We start from the raw sequence: 21,016 nt of genomic DNA on the forward strand, positions 1-21,016 counted from the left end.
ACAGGAATCTCATCTTGGTCTATGTTGTCTGTCATAGTACATTGAGGAAAACTAGTCTTGAGGAGTAGTTCCAGCATTTCATGTGCTGTCCTGGTATACTCCCCATCCTCTTTCCTTAAAGTTCCTCCTGGATTAGTTGGTATCCTAGTGAGGATTTTGTGAAGTCTAGCCTGAACAGCCATACCCTCTACCTCCTCACAGAATACCTTCCAGGACACCTGCTTTGCTTGCTTCTTTGGAAGATTATATTTGAGAAGGGCCTCCCTATATTCCGCCCATTGTCCTTTCCTTCTTGCCAGGTTAAACAGTCTTTATACCTGTTTCCTCTGTGATTCCAGGTTGTTGTTCCATCAAGATACATTCCTATTCATGCACTTCCTGGTGATTGAGCTGTTGTCATGGTATAAGGTCATGATAGTAGAGGTCACTGCCTCTGCTACCTCCTCAAACTATACTGGATTCTTATCGAAGCACTGACTTCCAATAGGCTTGAATTAAGGTCCCTCATATACGCCTCCCAGTGCATTTTCCTGGGATTCCTGTGGGACATGGTCTGTCTAATGCCCATTTCAACCTCGAACTTAATATACATGTAGTCTGGTTAGGATGGTTCTAAAGCCACTTGCCATTGTTTGACATAACTATCCATCAAATTGGGACTGAAGGTTATGTCAATTACATCTTCCCTTCTTATATTCCTAAATGTAGGTTCCCTCTAAGTTATTAGCTAGAAGAAATTCTAGAAAGTTCTCACCTCTACTGTTGGTGTCGGTGCTGCCCCACACTAAGTTGTGGGCACTAGCACCATATCCAACCGATAGCTAGTAACCCTGTTGTGCACAGGCTTTCGTCAGTCTCCTCACCTCCTGAGGAGGGGGAGCAGCACTGTCCTCATAAGGAAGGTATGCCGATACAAACTCAGTCATGATACCTTTCTCGCGTTGCCGCATCCTGATGGTCACTAAGTCCCTAGAACAGAAGTCTGCAATCGGCATGAAGGGGATTCCATTTTTTACATAAATGCATGCTCTGGAGTTTCTTATAGTTCTAGCATAAACCAGCTTACCTCCAGTGCTGCCAAGGCCTGATACACCCCCTTTATATAAATAGGGTTCCTGAATCAGGGCCACGTCCACTTCTTGTCTTCCCAGAAGACAACTCAGGGCAGCAGTGGCCCCTTTACTGTGTCTGCAGCATATTCAGTCTCTATCTTGCCGCCATTGTCGCTTCTGATGTTTTTGAGTACTCTGACGGCAACTTGCGAGAACCCAAAGAACTGTCTCAGGTCCTGTTCTCACATTGCCTTGAGGGACTTCTCTCTGATTTCCACCCCAATGGTTTGGCCGTTTGGTGCAACCTTCCGGCTGATTACCTGCCAATCCTCTGTCGAGACTTTCAGGTTGTGAGACCCTATTTTCTCACTCAGTCTCTGGAGAGGTATCCTTAAAGAGTTTTGGCACCCAGATTAATATCTTTGCCGTCTTGAAGAGCTCAGCTGCTGTCTTTACCAGCAGCTTCACATCCTCCTACAGTGATATAGGGCACCTTTTCCTTAAGCCAGTGCACTGTACCCACCCCTTCACAGACAAAGATTAGAGCACCGTGATCCAGATAGACTCTCCTGAACTTGGGTACTGGACCTGTGTGTGTGTGTGTGTGTGTGTGTTCCCCCCACCCCCCACACCCCCCAAATCTTCTTAAAGAGAGCCATCTGCACGAGCTGCTCCTGTTGTGAGGTGATCTTGACCAGTGGATAGCCTTGCTGGATAACCACCATCCTAAAAACCGAGACTACAGTACTATAGGTCTGTTTCCCTACTTCTTGCCTCAGTTTTTTTCTGGATATGCTTGTCCTGGGAATTGGGAGTCTTAGATCCCTCCCTTGTTCTCTTACTGTCTGCTGTCCAATGTAGAAGGGGATTGTACACCCCCTTCACCCAGGGACAGTCTTTTCTTGGAGCTCTTGGGCTCAAGCTCTTTTAATTCCCTCCACTTTTGTTTAGGAAGCCACTCTTTTCCTCCCTTTAGCTTTTGTTCTCTAAGAACATTCCTCACTGAGATATAACAGTACTGATTTTTTTCTAGTTTACTGAGCATATATATGACACTGTAGGACCACTCACAAATAACACACTTGTGCTGGTCTTATTCCATTCAGGATACATCAAATACTATACCTTCCTTCTTTAGTCAGGCTGTTATTTACTTCATTCGGTATAATCACTTAATACTCTGCGCCAGAATACTTGCACTGTGACCCTTGCATAAGCAACTTGTCCACGGTTGTAATTCATTCATATTTAAGCAACAGGGTACAATTTGTCTCATTACATTTTGCTATGAAGGAAGTAAGGATAGATGTGTAGAAGGGTTCAGTTCATTAACCATTCTACTTCATAGTTGTTGTCAGTGATATGTTTAGCTACGTAGTGCCACAGTCAAAACAAAATTGGTTACTGCACATCACTGTACTAGAGAGTTGCACCATATTATGCAGGAAACAATGAACTCAGCACAGTATTCCTTTACATCCAATAAACTGCTCTGCAAATATGGAAAATTGCAGCACATCCAGCTAGGGTTAACCAAAGACAGAGAGAGCAGTCAGTTGAATTTCTGGGACAACATATTTTCGTAAGTTACTGGTACGAGTGTTTTAGATACATAATAGATTTTGTAGCAATTCAGTGTTTGCAATTCACAGCCCTGCCAAAGAATATATCAACCCTGCAAATACATATGCTTTTTCGAGCATTTTTGGAAGCTACTATTGTCCTTTGCATCATCTATTAGCAGTTTGCAGTACATTGGCTTTTGTGATTTAGTTACTGTTGCAGATCCTCTTAACATATTGTGTTACATCTAATTTTCCCGTAGGGAAGCATAGCGTTTTGCAGTTTCTTTATTTACCATAAATTAACTCTGTTTTAAAGTTTGTTAACAACTATCAATAACTTCAAAACGTTTTAGGAAAGTAGTAGTTTTTACCACAGGTTTTTGTGTTGCATTGATAGAAATTTCATTTTGTGTATTTGCTTTAATTCTTACAGCAATTTAGCAAATTTAAAGCCCAACAGATTAGAATATAATCAGTGAGCATAATTTAAAACTATTTGTTCACTGCCTTGTAATACATTGCACCAGCCAAAATGGAGCCTCACTGTGAGTGCTACTCTCGAACATAGGATGAGTTGGTTGATGTTCGTAAGCATCTGGAAGTCATCCGAACTACAGTCTAACGATTGGCAGCTGCTGTGAATTGGTCTGTTGTAAGAGCTCCCAAGAGCCATATACCTGTGATACCTGCACCAGAGGTACCTGAATTACTATCATCTCCTGTGGATCCTGTCTCCTCTGCAGGAAGTATAGGAATTGTCATTACTTGTACACTTGACTGTGAGTGGCGTGTCAGTGGTAGATCTTCATGTTCTGTAAGATGTGGACAATACCAGGGAGTGTTGTACTGGTTCCCCTAACCAATAACTTTGGAGTGCTGTCGTTCACTGAAACTGATACTGAGCCAGTGGGAGTCACTTCACCTGTTTTGTGGAAACCTGTTTTGTGCAATGTTCACTGGAAAACGCAAGAGGATAGGGGTCTATTAATTGCTGGCAGTTCAAATGTACAGAAAATGAGGGTACCCTTTAAGAAAATGGCAGCAAGGGCAGGAAAGGACACTAGGTGCACTCAGTGTGTATGCGTGGGTACTTCATGCAACATATTGAATAGGCTATTCCAGCAGCCATTGAAAGAACACAGTGCAACCAGTTGCAGATTATGGCACATGTTGGAACAGATGATGCTTGTCATCTGGGATCTGAGCTCATTCTATGTCAGTACGGTGACTGGCAGAGAAGGTTGAGAAGGGCAGCCTTGTGCATGGAGCTCCAGCAAAGCTCACAATTTGCAGCATTGTCTCCAGAACTGATTGTGACCCTCTGGTTCGAGTGGAAGGACTGAACCAGAGACTTCGAAGATCCTGTGACAAGGCTAGGTTGCAACTTCCTGGATTTGGGCGATTGAGTTGAGAACTGCAGGGTCCCCCTAAATAGGTCTGGTGTGCACTACACTTCAGAGGCTCCTACTCCAGTAACTGACTGTGTGTGGGGTGCATATAAGGGTTTTTTAGATTAGGTGACTCTCCATCCAGTCCAGATAACGAAAGCTGTAGGAAACCCAGAAGTATCAGCATAAGATCAAAAGAAATGCCTCGCACAGGTGGGAGTATTAAAATGCTAATGGTAAATTGCCAAAGGATTCACAAAAAAGTGCCAGAGTTTGAAGCAGTCATGAAAAGCTGTGAAGCTTACCTAATACTACACTACTGGCCATTAAAATTACTACACCACGAAGATGACGTGCTACAGACGCGAAATTTAGCCGACAGGAAGAAGATGCTGTGATATGCAAATGATTAGCTCTTCAGAGCATTCACACAAGGTTGGCACCGGTGGCAACACCTACAATGTGCTGACATGAGGAAAATTTCCAACCAATTTCTCATACACAAACAGCAGTTGACCGGCGTTGCCTGGTGAAACGTTGTTGTGATGCCTCGTGTAAGGAGGAGAAATGCGTACCATCACATTTCTGACTTTGATACAGGTCAGATTGTAGCCTATCGCAATTGCGGTTTATCGTATCGCGACATTACTGCTCGTGTTGGTTGAGATCCAATGACTGTTAGCAGAACATGGAATCGGTGGGTTCAGGAGGGTGATACGGAGTGCCATGCTGGATCCCAACGGCCTCGTATCACTAGCATTCGAGATGACAGGCACCTTATCCGCATGGCTGTAACGGATCGTGCAGCCAAGTCTCAATCCCTGAGTCAACAGATGGGGACGTTTGCAAGACAACAACCATCTGCACGAACAGTTCAACGACGTTTGCAGCAGCATGGACTATCAGCTCGGAGACCATGGCTGTGGTTACACTTGACGCTGCATCACGGACAAGAGTGCCTGCGATGGTGTAATCAATGACGAACCTGGGTGCACGAATGGCAAAACATCATTTTATCAGAGGAATCCATGTTCTGTTTACAGCATCATGATATTCGCATCCATGTTTGGGGACATCGCGGTGAACGCACATTGGAAGTGTGTATTCGTCATTGCCATACTGGCGTATCACCCGGCATGATCGTATGGGGTGCCATTGGTTACACGTCTCGGTCACCTCTTGTTCGCATTGACAGCACTTTGAAAAGTGGACGATACATTTCAGATGTGTTATGACCTGTGGCTCTACCCTTCGTTCGATCCCTGCGAAACCCTACATTTCAGCAGGATAATGCACGACTGCATGTTGCAGGTCCTATATGGGCCTTTCTGGATACAGAAAATGTTAGACTGCTGCCCTGGCCAGCACATTCCCCAGATCTCTCACCAATTGAAAACATCTGGTCAACGGTGGCCGAGCAACCGGCTCGTCACAATACGCCAGTCACTATTCTTGATGAACTGTGGTATCGTGTTGAAGCTGCATGGGCAGCTGTACCTGTACACGCCATCCAAGCTCTGTTTGACTCAATGCCCAGGTGTATCAAGGCTATTATTATGACCAGAGGTGGTTGTTCTGGTTACTGATTTCTCAGGATCTGTGCACCCAAATTGCATGAAAATGTAATCACATATCAGTTCTAGTATAATATTTGTCCAATGAACACCCTTTTATCATCTGCATTTCTTCTTGGTGTAGCAATTTTAATGGCCAGTGGTGTAGTTACAGAAAGCTGGTTGGAACCTGAAATTGATAGCAGTGAGATTTTGTGGGGAAATAAAAGTGTGTATCAAAAGAAGAGGCTAATGGCAAATGGAGATGGTTTATTTGCCACAGTAGACAAGAAACTCAAATGCACCAAGATAGAAATGGAAGCAGCATATGAGATTGTTTGGGTCAGACTCAGTATCAGCAGTGGGGATGTGATGGTAATTGGATCCTTGTCTTGCTCAACACACTCATCTCCTGATGTAACCAAAAGCTTTCGAGAAAACCCCAATCATACTGTAATCGTTGGTGGAGACTTTAATCCTCCAACAATCAATTGGGAAAACTGCAGTTTTGTTAGTGGTGGGCGTGATAAGACATCCTGTGAAATAATACTAAATGCCTTCTCCGAAAACTACGTAGAACATTTAGTTCAGAATGATATCCATGATAGAAGTATAGTGGATCTAATGGCAACAAGTAGACCAGAGCTCACTGACTGGTATCAGTGATCATGCAGTCATGGCAACAATGATTACAAAAGTACAAAGGGGAACCAAAACAAGCAGAAACTATATAAAGAGTCAGTAGTGTCTTATTTCAGTGAGGAACTTGAAACTTTCAGCTCAGGGCAGAAGCGTATGGTGGAGTTCTGGCTCGACTTTAAAAGAATAATTGACCATGCACTGGATAGATATATATATCCAGCAGGACAGTTTGTAATGGGAGGGAACCTCCATGGTATACATTCACTGTAAAGAAACTTATAAAGAAACAGAGGTTACTGCATAATAGGTGTGAAACAAAGTGTAAGACTATAGATAAAAAAATATGTTTGGCTGTTAAGAGAGCAATGTGTGATGCATTCAATGGCTATTGTAGCAGAATATTGTCAAGTGATCTTCACAAACCCAAAGAAATTTTGGCCCTATGTAAAGGCTGTTAGTGGCACCAAAGCCAGTGTCGAGAGCCTAGTGAATGAGACTGAATCTGAAATGCATAACTCAGTTTTCAAGTGTTCCTTTGCAAAAGAAAACCCAGGAGGATTGCCCCAACTTAATCCTCGTACCACTGAAAAGATGACTGAAAGAAGTATTAGTGTCAGTGGTATAAAGAAACAGCTGAAACCGCTAAAATTGAACAAAGCTTCAGGGCCTGTTGGAATCCTTGTCAGATTCTATACTGAATTTGCGGCTGAGTTAGCCCCTCTTCTAACTATAGTCAATCGTAGACCCGTCAGACAAAAAACCGTGCCCAGTTCTTGGAAGAAGGCACAGGTTGCATCCATCTACAAGAACGGTAGTAGAAGTGATCCACAAAAATTATCATCCACTTTCCTTGATATCAATTTGTTGTAGAATCTTAGAACATATTCTGTGTTCAAACATAATGAGGTATCTTGAACAGTATGACCACCTCAGTGTCAACCAGCATGAATTTCGGAAACACTGATGATAGGAAAAGCTGGATGAAGGCAGTCAGGTAGATGCTGTATTTCTTGATTTCTGAAAAGCATTTGACTCGGTACCACACCTACACTTATTGTCAAAGGTATGATCATATGGAGTATCAAGTGAAATTTGTGACTGGACTGAGGAAGCGACATGTTATTTTGGATGGAGAGTCATTGTCAGATGTGGAAATAATGTTGGTTGTGCCCCAGGGAATGTATTGGGACCTTTGCTGTTGATGATGTATATTTAATAGTAAAATCAGGCTTTTTGCAGATGATGCCGTTACCTGTAATGAAGTACTATCTGAAAGAAGCTGCATAAATATGCAGTCAGATCTTGATAAGATTTCAAAATGGTGCAGAGATTGGCAACTTACTTTAAGTGTTCAGAAATGTAAAATTTTGCACTTCACAAAATGGAAAAAAAAATGTAGTTTCCTATGACTATAACATCAATGAGTCACTGTTGGAATATTTCAACCCATACAAATACCTGGGTGTAACACTTTATAGGAATATGAAATGGAGTGATCACATAGGTTCAGTCGTGGGTTAAGCATATGTTACACTTCAGTTTATTGCTAAAATACTGGGGAAGTGCAATCAATCTACAAAGGAGATGCTTACAAATCCCTCGTGTAACTGGTTCTAGAATACTGCTCAAGTGTGGGGGTTCCGTACCAGATAGGACTATCTTGGGATATTGAACGTATAGAGAGAGAGAGGCTACACAATGGTCACACGTGTGTTTAATCTGTGAGAGAAGATCACAGAGATACTGAAGGAACTGAACTGAAAGACTCTTGAAGATAGATGTAAACTATCCAAAGAAGTTTCAAAAACCATCTTTAAATGATTACTCTAGGAGTATATTACAAACCTATTCGTATGCTCACATAAGTATCACGAGGACGAGGTTAGAATAATTACTGCATGCACAGAGGCATTCAAACAATCATTCTTCCCACACTCCATATGTGAATGGGACAGGAAGAAACCCTAACAAATGGTACAATGGGATGTTCCATCTGCCATGGACCTTACGGTGGTTTGTAGAGTATAGATGTAGTAAACTCATAACTAGTCTGGGAAGAACGTATTAACAATATGCAGAAATACAGTGTGAGTGTCGTATCTCGTGTGCAAACTTTTAGATTTAGTCACTATTGAGTATCTAAGGGTAGAATACTTGTGTTTGTCTCATGCCTGGTTCACTTTAGTCATGCTTCAGCCATATTAAAAACACAGAAGAAGATTGTTAGAATAATATACACAGCTTGTCCCAAGAAACAATGCCACTCTCTCTCCTTGTCAACCTGAAAATACTTGGAGTTATAAAGATCTGCATTGACACGTCCCCGGTAACTCCCAAAAATAATTTGTTCAGTTTTTTGTAACAGAGTCCCATATTATGCTCAGTCCACAACCTTTTTCACATTTACAGTTAAAGTTTCATGGTTGATTACTGAACCGTTCATTTCATAAGCTATGAGTGTTCCATAATATGAGCCATATTAGTTTTTAAGAATACATCTGTTATAGTAGGGTTTTTTTTTTGGTTAAAAAATATTTTTTTAATTATAAAGGCTATTCTACTCTGTGGTCAGTGGGAAAGACAATTAGAACTGAAAATCTTCTACTGGGCAAATTGCTACGCCACTTCATCATATTTGTGACCTGATTGCCTTCTCTTTATTTATCCAATAGCATTTGACTTACACTCATCCCTAGACTACTACCTACCAACAAGGTGTTCTTCCCCCCAGTTGTCTTTGTGTCTGACCTGCCTTTAAGTTACACATCTAACAGTGTGCTGCACCCTACTTTCTTCTCCATGTTGTGAGACTCCTCATATACTTTAGGCCAGATTTAGAAGTTTCACTAAATCACAAAGAAACCTCTTGAAATGAAACTTTTATTAATTTCTGAGAAAATGTCTCTCTGGAGTACAGCAATTTATTTATTATTTAAAGTTGAATATCCACAGTCACAACCACAGTAAACTTTTATTTTTATATTTATATATATAAGGTTACCAGTTTTGGTGTGTTTTGGGCCATCTTCAGACCCACGCCATAATGTAGGTGGTGGATGTGAACTGAGCAGGCACTGCTCCTCTGCGAATGCTAACTACTCACATAGCAGTTAGCATTTATGCAGGTGCTGCACTATGCGCTAACTGCTATGTGAGTTGTTAGCATTCGTGGAGAAGCAGTGCCTGCTCAGTTCACAGCCACCATCTACATTAGATTGAGAAGTTTAGTGAATTTGTGCCTCCAGTTATTTCGAATTTTCAAATGTTATCCGGCATCAATAGCAAGAAGATGATCAACAAAAGTGCTTCGCAACGTTTCAAGTCTAGTGCTACGCAAAAAAACTGCAGTGAAAAATCATCCAAATCAAAATGTAAGTGTGTAACATGTGAAGTCCATCCTGACAAAGCACAACTAGTTGAAACTATTAATTCGTTGCAAGAAATTGTGCGCAGATCCTTGGCAGAAAACAGAGTATTAGCTGATAGACTCAAAATGTCTTGAAAATGATCATGGGAAAACTAAAAACCGCCGAGCTGGGCGTAAGTGAATTCGACAGAAATAAAGTGTACACAGTAACCGATGATTCCGTCGCCATTTCAAGTTTTCCAACACATTCTGGGTGTACCGGTAACGCTAACCATAGCGCAATCATTTCGTCGCCTTTAGTAATAAATTCTCCTGCCGTGCTCCAAAAAACGGTAGGCCAATCAACAAAAGATCAAATCGTGCACCATCTGAAAGAAAAGCCTGTTATTAAGAAAAATGTGGAACCTACACAACAGAGTCCGTGTAAAATAAAGTGTGCAGATATCGTAAATAGTGTTTCTTCTTCAGTAATAGATCAAAAAAACAAATTCGATATCCTACCACAAAACGATGGTCATTGTGAAAAACAAACTTCTTCTGCATACAATAAACTTGCTCCCAAGACCGCAAAGTTAACACAGGTTCATTGTTATCAAAAAAGGTTAACGAATGTGCAAAAACAGAATATATCTACACAGCAAAAACACGTTTCAAAACCTTCTAGCCCCAAAACTGTGATGAACTAAAAAATTTGTGTGCTTGGTGACAGTCATGGACGTGGAATTTCAGCACTATTGAAAGATAAATGTAATTTAATGGTAACAGGTGTTGTGAAGCCAGGAGCGCAGTTTTGTGAGGTAAATAAACTAACAAACTCTACTGATGTATCTCACTTAAGTGATTGTGATTTTGTCGTGCTTCTAGGTGGTTCAAACGATATATGTAGGAATGAAACAAAAGGGTTTGCAAAAGAAATGAAGGAATGCTTAAACAACCTATTACATACAAATGTACTCGTTGTTAACATTCCTCATCGTTATGATTTGCCTTCCTGGTCCTGTGTCAACCAAGAAATTTGCATTGCAGACAAACTGATATCAGAAATATGTTCTACATTTCATAACGTAGAGATGATTGATACATACAATTTAGGAAGAAGATTTCATACCGCTCATGGACTACATTTAAATATGTTAGGAAAAGACCAAATAGTAGAAAAACTCCGAAATCATATCCTGAAGAAATCAGCCCCAAGTATCAAGATCGCCAATCAACCACAAATTACAAAATGGTTTAGGCCAAAAACAGAAGCTTTGATGGAAGCAGAACTGTGTCAACCACTCAAAACCATCTCTGCTACTGAAAATTGCGTGCAAGAAGCCACACACAAAAATAAAATCTCGGCCAATTTTTTAGGGTAAGTGCTGTGTCAGAAATACCTTTAGAAAGGAAATTAATTAAACCCTTAACTGAAAAGTCACAAAGTTCATTATTTCTTGTATTACACCATATTGTCCAGTCATTCAGAAATAAGATTCAAATGCTGGAAGTGTTACTTCAGTCTCAAATAAATCCAGATGTAATATGTATTACCGAACACTGGCTGTCTAAAGAAGAAATTCAGTCAACCTCTATTCCAAGGTACTCATTAACAAGCTTCTATTGTAGGAATTTCTCCACACATGGCGGTACTGCTATATTTGTAAAGGACCAGATAAAATTCAGTGAGGTAGGCCTAAATGAACAGATTGCATTATCTGAAGATAAGGAATTTGAGGTTTCTATGGTTAAGCTGCCTGAACTAAACTATATAATTATAAATGTATACAGAGCACCAAGTAGTAATATTCCAAATTTTATGACCAAATTAGAAGTTCTGCTGAATAGTGTCAGCTCATTAAATATTAGAATAATACTTTGTGGCGATTTTAACATTGATTTATCAAAAAACAGTAATGCTAAACTTGATTTGATAAACATGACCAAATCCTTTAATATGATCCCCACAATACACTCTCCAACAAGATCAACAGAGCGTACTGATTCAATAATTGATCAAATCTTCATATCTGATACTGGTTACAAATTCACTGGCGAAGTACTGAGCATGGGATACAGTGACCATGATGCTCAGCTACTGAGTGTTGACATGGGAAATAGTAAAATCAGCCCCAAAAAAGTATTTCAAAGAAGAAACTTTTCAGATGGCAATATTAGGATTTTTACCTTCCTATTAGCTAAGGAAAATTGCGACAGTGTTTACATGCAAACAACTGTTGATAATATGTTCCTCAGCTTCCATAACACCTTCCTTTATTACTTTAATACAGCATTTCCTTTTGAAACAAAAACTTCAAGCAATCAAAATAGAAAGTCGTGGGTAACAAAAGGAATCAAAATTTCTAGTGAGAGAAACAGATTTCTCCAATATTGCTCCAAAAAATACATAGTCACTGAAGAATTTTCTGACTATTGTAAAGCCTACAAAAAAACTTATCTTAGAGTGATTAGACAGGCAAAACTTTTATGGAGTGACAATTTCATAAGAAACTCTTCAAACAAAATGAAAGCTATGTGGAAAGTTATTAAAAAAGAAACTTGTAGTTCAACACCTAAAAAGGAAAACATTTCTCTAACACTTAATGACTCTAAGGTCACAGATCCATACACAGTTGTAAACAAGTTCAATGAATATTTCACCTCACTAGCAGAAGATCTCTTTCAGGCAAACTCCAAGGTATCGTTCTTCAATTCCACCAATACATCAAACAGCACTAATGCTACAATGTTTGTTTATGAAACAAACCCTGATGAAATTATGAACATAATAAAATTGTTATGCAATAAAATCTCTAGTGGCTATGATGAAGTACCTGACCTCATATTAAAGGTGTGTGCTCCCCATATAGTAAAGCCATTATCAACCATCTACAACCAATCATTAAAAACTGGCATTTTTCCAGATGCTCTCAAAATAGCTTAAGTCTCACCATTACTAAAGAAAGGTTCCCCTGATTTAGTATCCAATTATAGACCATTATCCATATTAAGCATCTTTTCAAAAATCCTGGAAAAACTTTTTTATGACAGGCTTATAAATTTCATAAAAAACCACGCACCAATCAGCATTCAACAACATGGTTTTAGTAAATCTTTATCCACCCAGACAGCAATTTTTGAACTGTTGGACCACATACTGAAATCAATTGACCAACATAATATAGCTGCAGGTATCTTCTTAGATCTCTCTAAAGCCTTTGACGTACTAGATCATAAAATACTGCTTGCTAAATTGGAAAGAAGAGGAATAAGAGGTGTGGCTCACAACTGGCTATGCTCTTACCTACAAAACCGCAGACAGAAGGTATCACTTCAATACGATATTAATGTACAGAATAAAATAAATAACACAGTTTTCCTCTCGGAGGAAAGAACAATAAGATATGGTGTTCCCCAGGGCTCTGTTCTAGGGCCATTACTTTTCCTCATTTACATAGATGATCTTGTTGAACGTATGAGCCCACAAAAAACTATCCTGTTTGCTGATGATACAAGCATAGTGTTGACTGGATCTAGCCCTGAATCCCTTCAGACAATATCTGATAACTCTATGGAAAAACTTTGAGTGGTTTAACAAAAATGGCCTAATTGTTAATAGTGGGAAAACTGTATGTATCAACTTCCATCTAATTCCCACATCCAGTCAAAAAACTATCCAAGTAAAGTTAAATAATGATAAAATTGAAAATGTAAATGCAACAAAATTTTTGGGTCTACGGGTCCAACAAAATTTAAGATGGGACACATATAAACAACTTATCAAAGAAACTCTCATCATTGTGCTATGGACTAAGAATACTAAAATCTACTACAAGTAAATCCACACTAATGCAAGCATACCATGCGCAGTTCCACTCATTGCTCCGCTATGGAATCATCTTTTGGGGAAATTCAACTCACAGCACAAATATATTTAAACTACAAAAAAGAGCACTGAGGATAATCTGTGGCCTCAAAAAGCTGAAATCCTGTAAATGTCAATTTATAAAAATTAATGTTCTAAGCATCCCATCCCTATTCATTCAAGAAACAATCCTATTCACCAGGGAATACCTCTCAAGAACAGGCAAATTAATCCGAAACAATGATATACATGCTCATTATACCAGGGGGCAATCTAATATCCATCAAATTTTTTCAAGGACATCATCATACCAAAAATATGTAACTCATCTGGGTGTCGTATTACACAATAAAATTCCAGAACAAATAAAAACTGCTCCAGATCCAATATTTAAAAATAAACTAAAGGCATTTCTGACAAAGCACTGTTTCTATTCAGTACAAGAATTCCTGGAAATGAAAAATTATAAAGTTCCTTTGTAAAATACTGTGATTAGAGTAAAACATTCTGTAGGCAAAATAATAACCTAATTTCTACTATACACAACTATATTTCAGTTTCACTTCCCAAAATTTTTCAACTCGCTTTTGAATGTACAAGTACACATTCTATTAGTATTAAAACTTAATTGTCTGTGAAATCTCAATGTTAATTTCATGTTTAATGTAGTTTTTAAATGACATTGTCCTTCTGTTGTGTTTCCAGTTGACATTTTCGCTATTCTGTAATCTCAGTGATTATTTGTGTAAATTTAAAGTAGCACTACATTGCCTACATGTTTCTTAGTTCCCCATGTAAATTGTTTGTATTCTCTGTATGTGAAGTTACTATATTCATCAACGAACAATTTTGTGTACATTTTTTTTAAATGGCAGTCCATTGCCTATTTTTTTTCTCCAAACTACATATTTGTTAAGAAAAATGACTTGTCCTATATCATGTGTACTTTGTACAATATGTGATCCACAGGATAAATAAATAAATAGTGTGGGTTGGAAGATAGTGCAAAACAGATGGAAACTGTTACCCTTTATAAATAAAAAAAGAAAGTTTATTGCAGTTCTGACTGTTTATATTCAATTAAGAAAACTTTTATTATTCAAAATTAATTGAAATTTAAAGTTTAGCTATTTGTTTTTTACATAATCTTGTATGTTAGTGATACATTTTAGCCATACTTTCATAAATTTTTTAATGCAAAAACAAATAACAACAATGCCATTTTCAAAGAAAGTACAAGAACTTGACTGAAATGATTTGGTACAAATGGTTAAATGGTTGTACTTCTGCATTGGTCGTGAAGTGCTCTCAACTAAGAGCTTCCTTGAGCAATCCAAACAGATGGAAGTCACATGGTGGTAAGTCTGGTTGAAGGCTGTAACCCAAAGTATATTGGCCTTTGTTTGTTGGGCTATTGCTGCAATGTGAGTTTGGCATTGTAATGGTGGAGCAACACACTTCTGATCTAGTTTCTGTGCCTTTTTGAATGGTAGTCACCTTGAACTTGTTGACAGCAGTGGTCCTATGTTCCTGCAGGAAATCGGCCTCAAGAACAACATAGCCATGAGTGTATCATCAGAGAACCATATCTTGACTTCCGTCTGCCTCCACATACTGATTTTCTTTGATTCAGGGGTTTTATCTCCTTTCTTGCATCTCATGAGAAGTGTGAAATGACTTGCAATTTATTCAACTTTTGCTGTTTATTCAACAACTTTAGAACCCAGTGAGCTGTGACTTATAGGAATCCCAACTCATTCTGGATAGTAATACTGCCATAACTGATTTGAAGTTTTAGGGACTTCAAGCCCAGTTAAGTGCTAATCACCTTTGACAAGTTCACAAAAAGTGTTAATCTTCAGTGTAGTAATGCTTCTAATAGGAGCAATGCAAGTGGGCCTTCTTTCTTGAACTTGTGCACCATGCCTGCTATGAAAAGTTTATTTCCCAGAACTGTGAGGGGAGAAGGTGACTAATTTCAGCAACATTAATAATCCTGTTCACGAGAAAACTTGTTGCAATTTGTTGCACAAGAAGAACAAAATACTCTCTCTCTTTCTTTCACACATGTGAGCGCACACTCATTGCAGTAGTCTTTACATGGTCGCAGACACAAACATGTCCCGATTTTTTTTTTTTGTGGTCTCTGTTCAAAAAGTGTCATTTATATTTGATGTTCACTCATTTAGTGTTATGTAAAATGTCACTTGAACTCAGTTCCCTTATCATTCCTTGCTTCTAATATTTTCCTAGTTCTTTCTTCAGAATGTCTAAGTCACATATTGTGGGATCTAATTAACCCTGAAGAGCAAAAATCTTTCTCATCTGACCAGCGATTATCTTCTCTGTGTGATGTATAGTTTAGTGGGACTGCATCAGTGAGTTCTCTGTTGAATTTCCCCACACAGGTTACCAAGTGAAACATAACTCAAAACACTCACATCCCACTCCATGTCTATCTATTCTGTGGTAACATTCTCATTTGTTAAACATTATAATATAAATTTACAACTAAAACTCAGATTAAAATAGTTATGGAAGCTTACAATAGAAGAACTTCTGCTATTCGTACAAAACAAAGTTAGGCTTAGATATGTATCAAAGGAAAGACACATTCTGAGGCATCAGAGAATTGTTAGTATTGGAGGGAAGAGTGTGAGTGTGAGTGTGGGGCGGATTGCAGATGGAGATCGGGAGATGAGTACAGTAAGCAGGTTCAAATGGATGTGGGTTTCAGTAGTTATTCAGAGATGAAGCTTGCACAGGATAGAGCAGCATCAAACCTATCTTCGTACTAAATACTACAGCAACAAGAAGTCTTCACCATGTAACAGACTGTAATAGAACTGTTAACTGCCGGAAGGCTTGTGAGAAATCACTTTTGCATATTTTGTTGATTTTTCAATTAGGATAGAGTGCTGCGTTCTGCAAGAAGTTTCCAGTTCAGTAGTAAACCAGGTTAGATACATGATATGAATATAATTGCTTTTCATGTCACTGGTTTTCTGAATGTAAAGACTTTTCAGAGTCGAGGAGTGCCAACTCCATCAGGTTTTATACATTTGTGACATATGTTTTATGAAAAGCTAAAGATTGGTTTCATTTTTTGTCCATCCCTCCCTCTAACCATTAGACCATGTGCTGATTGCTATGGAGGTCTTTTTACCCCTGCAGATGGATTGTTACATTCGAGCTATGAATAAGATTAAAAATCAGCTGCAGATAAGAAGATAGCAGTTTAGGAAGTTAGTTCTGTGGGTGTAGCATTTTTTGTACACTGTATATACAGGATCCACTAATAAGATGCATTTGTTCTGGTTTCAGGTTGTCCTTTCGGCATGCTCATCATATTTTCAGAAGTTGCTAATGGAGAACCCATGCAAGCATCCCACAATTATTATGCCTCAAGATGTATGCTTTAGTGATCTCAAATTTATTATTGAATTTGTGTATCGCGGAGAAATTGATGTCTCACAAGCAGAGCTGCAGGTAACTTGCTTGCAAATTTCATGATAATATAATAATAATTCTAATAGTAACAATAAAATAAAGCTAGAGAAAACATCTATACTCAGGAGGTGGTGCCCAATTTAGATACAAATGAAAAGTGATAAAATACCTAATTTCATCCTGCATTTTTGGAGGCAAGATCTGTGTTACATTATCACCACCAAAAGCCAATATCCATTGTGGCTCAAAGGCGCTACAGACTGCGGCTGACAATAACCACAAGGGGCGTGTGCAGCAAGTCATGTGGACTGAACCTCTTGCGTCAACAGGACTAAGCAGGGAGCCATGATTCAGTCTGTACAATCTGTTAAATGACCTGCTATCAGTCACAGCATTCTGCTTATTGGATTTCAAATCTGCATTGTACCAGAACATGTTCCCATTACTGACTTTCGCTTAATGTTCTGCTCTCAATGAACTTCATTTTATGTATTACATGACCATGTTGGGAGCTGACAGAAAAGTGGCTACCATGTCTTGTCATATCATGCTTTCAGTGACATGTTCACAATCATTCGGAAGTTTGGTAACAACAACAACAACAACAACAACAATAGCAGCAGCAGCAGTTTGCACTTAAAGAGGAACACCACCAGCAACTGCCCTCACTGCAACGGTAGCAGTACAAGGAACAACAGCAAGAACAGCACCTTTCTCTCCGGCAGTTCATGTCTTAACAGTAACAGAGATGTCAGTCCACGGCAGCAGTGTAGAAATTGATGCCATTTTCGGACCATAGGGTTTTGTCTTTTCATGATGTGTGCGCTCTGGTAACTGATTACTGTAGTCATCATATGCACCTCATTGCAGTTGGGCTACAGTTTAATCAGTGCCATAATAATATATGATTGTGCACCTTGCTCCTGACAGATGGTCACAGCAAAAGCTTTGATTATGTCTAATCCTAGTGTTGGTAAATTGTATGCAAATGAAATTAAAGTACCAAAAGTAGTTTCCTGTCATTCTGACTAGCAAGCAACTGATAATTCTGACTCCTCGCGTTCTTTTTCTGCTATTAAAGTCTCACAAGAGTTCACAGGTAATCCAGATGAAGGTGTCTCGTGGAGGGCTTAAGTACATCAATCATTCTGCCCCACCCCCTCACTGTCAAGTGGCCTTCCTTGGAGTAGTACCTCTAGACATTTGAAACTGAATGCCATGTCTGTTCAAAAAATTACCGCACATTTGTAATTTTTACCAATAGTGTGTTGCAGTGGAATGCGGTTGGCATCCCTACACACTCCTGTGTTTAAAGTGTAATTGCCAGAAGCTTCATTGTTATATGTCTGTTAGTTATTGTTCAGCGCTTTATTGAGTGGGACATCGTGTCCCACATTTTGTGAATTTCAACATGGCACAGTTAGAGGAGCAATGTGTCTGTATTAAATGTTGTGTGTTTAGGCAGGAAGCCTACAGTGATGAATGCTTAAACCGTACTTGGTGTTACGAATGGTTCACATGGCTTAAAAATAGCCAGAAGGAAGTTCAAAATGATCCTGCTTCAAGACTCCCTTCAATGTCTACCGATGATGCTCATGTCAGAAACATCAATGAAATTGTGTGTGCTGATCAAAGACTGACTGTCCAAGAGATTGCAGAAGAAGGTAACATTTCAGTTGGATCATGTCATGAAATCATGACACAGCACCTTGGAATGCATCAAGTTGCTGCCAAGTTTGTCTACGGCTCGTGACTCAAGACAAAAAAGACGTTTGCCACACAATCTGTGAAGGGCTTTTGGATTCCACGAACAAGATCAAGATGTTCCTATAGAGGATCATAACTCAAGGTGAGATGTGGGTCTATGGTTATGATGTTGAGACCAGGGTTCATCCTTCGCATTCGGTCACGAAAGGTTCTCCAAGACCAAATAAAAGCTTGTCGGGTTAGGTTAAATGTCAAAGCCACACTGATAGTTTTCTTTGACTTTGAAGGATTAGTTCATAATGAATTTGTGCCACAGGGACAAACTATTAATCGATGGTACTATCGGGACATGTTTCGACGGCTGCAAGAAAATGTGAGAAGGAAATGGCCTGAAATGTGGCGAAGACAATTCATGGCTTTTGCATCATGGTAACACACTTGCACATTCATTCCTTTTGGTCCGTGACTGTTGCACAAAAAATGAAATCACTGTGCTGGTTCAGCCTCTGTACTCCACAGACCTGTTCCCCCATTTCTTCTGTTGCTGTAGGTATGGTTGGATAACTTACTATATTGGTGACACCTGCTAAAAGAACTAATTCTGCTTGTTTTGTATTAGATGGTAGATGGTTTACACACAGGAGGAACAATGTCAGATCCAAGAACTGTGTGATTTCTCCTCAGTCAGAGATCTTCCTTGATTACATTTGTTGAATTACTAAGTACAACTTTCTGCATTCGTTCAGTTAGAAATGAATATTTGTTGGCTATACCATCAATTCCATAAAACCTCAGTTCATCAAGGAGTAGGAGGATATTGTGGTTCACACAGCTAGATGCTTTAGGTAGGTTACATAAAATACCAACTGGTGCTATTTTGTTATTCAATGCTTGTAAAATTTGGTGAGTGTACTTGTAAAAGACATTCCCAGTAGAGCAGCTCTTCTGAAATCGAAAGTGTGAATTTGAGTATATTATTGTTGCTCATGTGGGCTACTGTTCTATAATGCATCAGTTTTTCAAAAATTTTGGAAAATGGTGTCGGTAGTGAAGCAGGTAAGTAGTTACTGATATGTCTCCTATCACCTTTCTTATAGAGGGGCTGAAAATCGCAAATTTCATGCTGTGCTTTGTCTCTTGAACTGTTTACACCCGTATTTTTTTACCACATTTAAGAAATGATTATTGAACAAATTTACAACATGTGACCCATCATTTACAGTCTTTCCATTTAAGTCAGTAGTGATACTATCCTATTCTTTGGCTGATTGTCCTGTCTCTTGTTTCACTTCATTCCATATAGCCTTAAGGCTGTTGTCAGAATTACTGATTTCTGACATACAGTAGAGTCCTGTTAATCCGAACTAATTGGGACTGGACCTTGTTCGGATTACCTACGAGGGTTATTCCAAAAGTAAGGTCCGATCGGTCGCGAAATGGAAACGACTATGAAAATCCGATAAAGCTTTGCACAGATGTGTTGGGTAGTGTCTCTAGTATAACCCCAGTTAGCATCACGTCGCTCTTCTCATTTCTGAGCTCGCAGTGAGTGCGTAAAGATGTCTAGAAAATAGTGTCTGCCGCCAAGTACGAGGGCCTGGTGAGAAATTTCGCCTGAAGCTATGCAGCCAACATTACATAACTGTCGTGCTGTTTCGTCTTCACGACAATTCTCAGCCGCATTCTGCAGGGGCAATGAAGATGCTCCTGCATCGTTTTCAAATGGAAATGTGAGATTACCCACAATACAGTCCGCAATTGTCTCCCCCTGAGTTTCATCTCTGGTCACATGAGCCGCTGTCTTTGAAGACAACATTTTGACACAGACAACGAGGTGTAGGCCAGCGTGGAGAATTGGCGGAAAGCACTGGCGGCTGCCTTCTATGATGAGGCTATTGAAAAGTTGGTACAACGCTATGACAAAAGTCTAAGTCAGAACGGCGACTACGTAGAGAAGTAGCTGAAAGGTGTAGCTAATTGTTACAAGTAAAACATTTCTGATGTTCACTGTGGTTTCAATTTGGCAATCAATCGGACCTTACTTTTGGAATAACCCTCGTATTTGTTCAGATTAGCCGGAATTGCAGTGACGAGTTTCTACAGTGAAGTATACCAAGCAGACAAGTAGGTACACCATGGTAACAAATGGGAACAAGTGTGGGAACAATGGCTCACTCTCACTCACTCCCTGTCCTTATTGTTGTGCATTGTTGAGATGAGTAAACGGAAACATACAACATTAACTCTCAAAGAAAAACTGAATGCTTTGAAGCTGATAGAATGTATCTAAACTGGCAACGGAACTGGGTGTTGGTAAAGCAACCGTTTGTGATTGGAAGAAGAACCAAGTGAAGCTTGAACAGTCCTGTGCAACGTCTTTGAGAAAAACACTCGAAATTCTGCATACTTTGAAATAGTCCTAGTACGATAAAGTGGATGAAGCTCTTT

At 39.3% G+C, this 21,016-nt stretch overlaps 1 protein-coding gene across 1 annotated transcript in view; it reads left to right on the plus strand.

Annotated features, from left to right (window-relative positions):
* Positions 1-21,016, plus strand: part of LOC126474902 (protein bric-a-brac 1) — a 261,416-nt gene that overhangs the window by 99,899 nt on the left and 140,501 nt on the right. The window contains exon 3 of the mRNA XM_050102399.1: positions 16,736-16,900. Within this exon, the coding sequence (XP_049958356.1) occupies positions 16,736-16,900 (165 nt within the window). The remainder of the gene's footprint in view (positions 1-16,735; positions 16,901-21,016) is intronic.

This window comes from Schistocerca serialis, chromosome 4, assembly GCF_023864345.2.
Source record: "Schistocerca serialis cubense isolate TAMUIC-IGC-003099 chromosome 4, iqSchSeri2.2, whole genome shotgun sequence".
NCBI classification, from domain to species: domain Eukaryota; kingdom Metazoa; phylum Arthropoda; class Insecta; order Orthoptera; family Acrididae; genus Schistocerca; species Schistocerca serialis.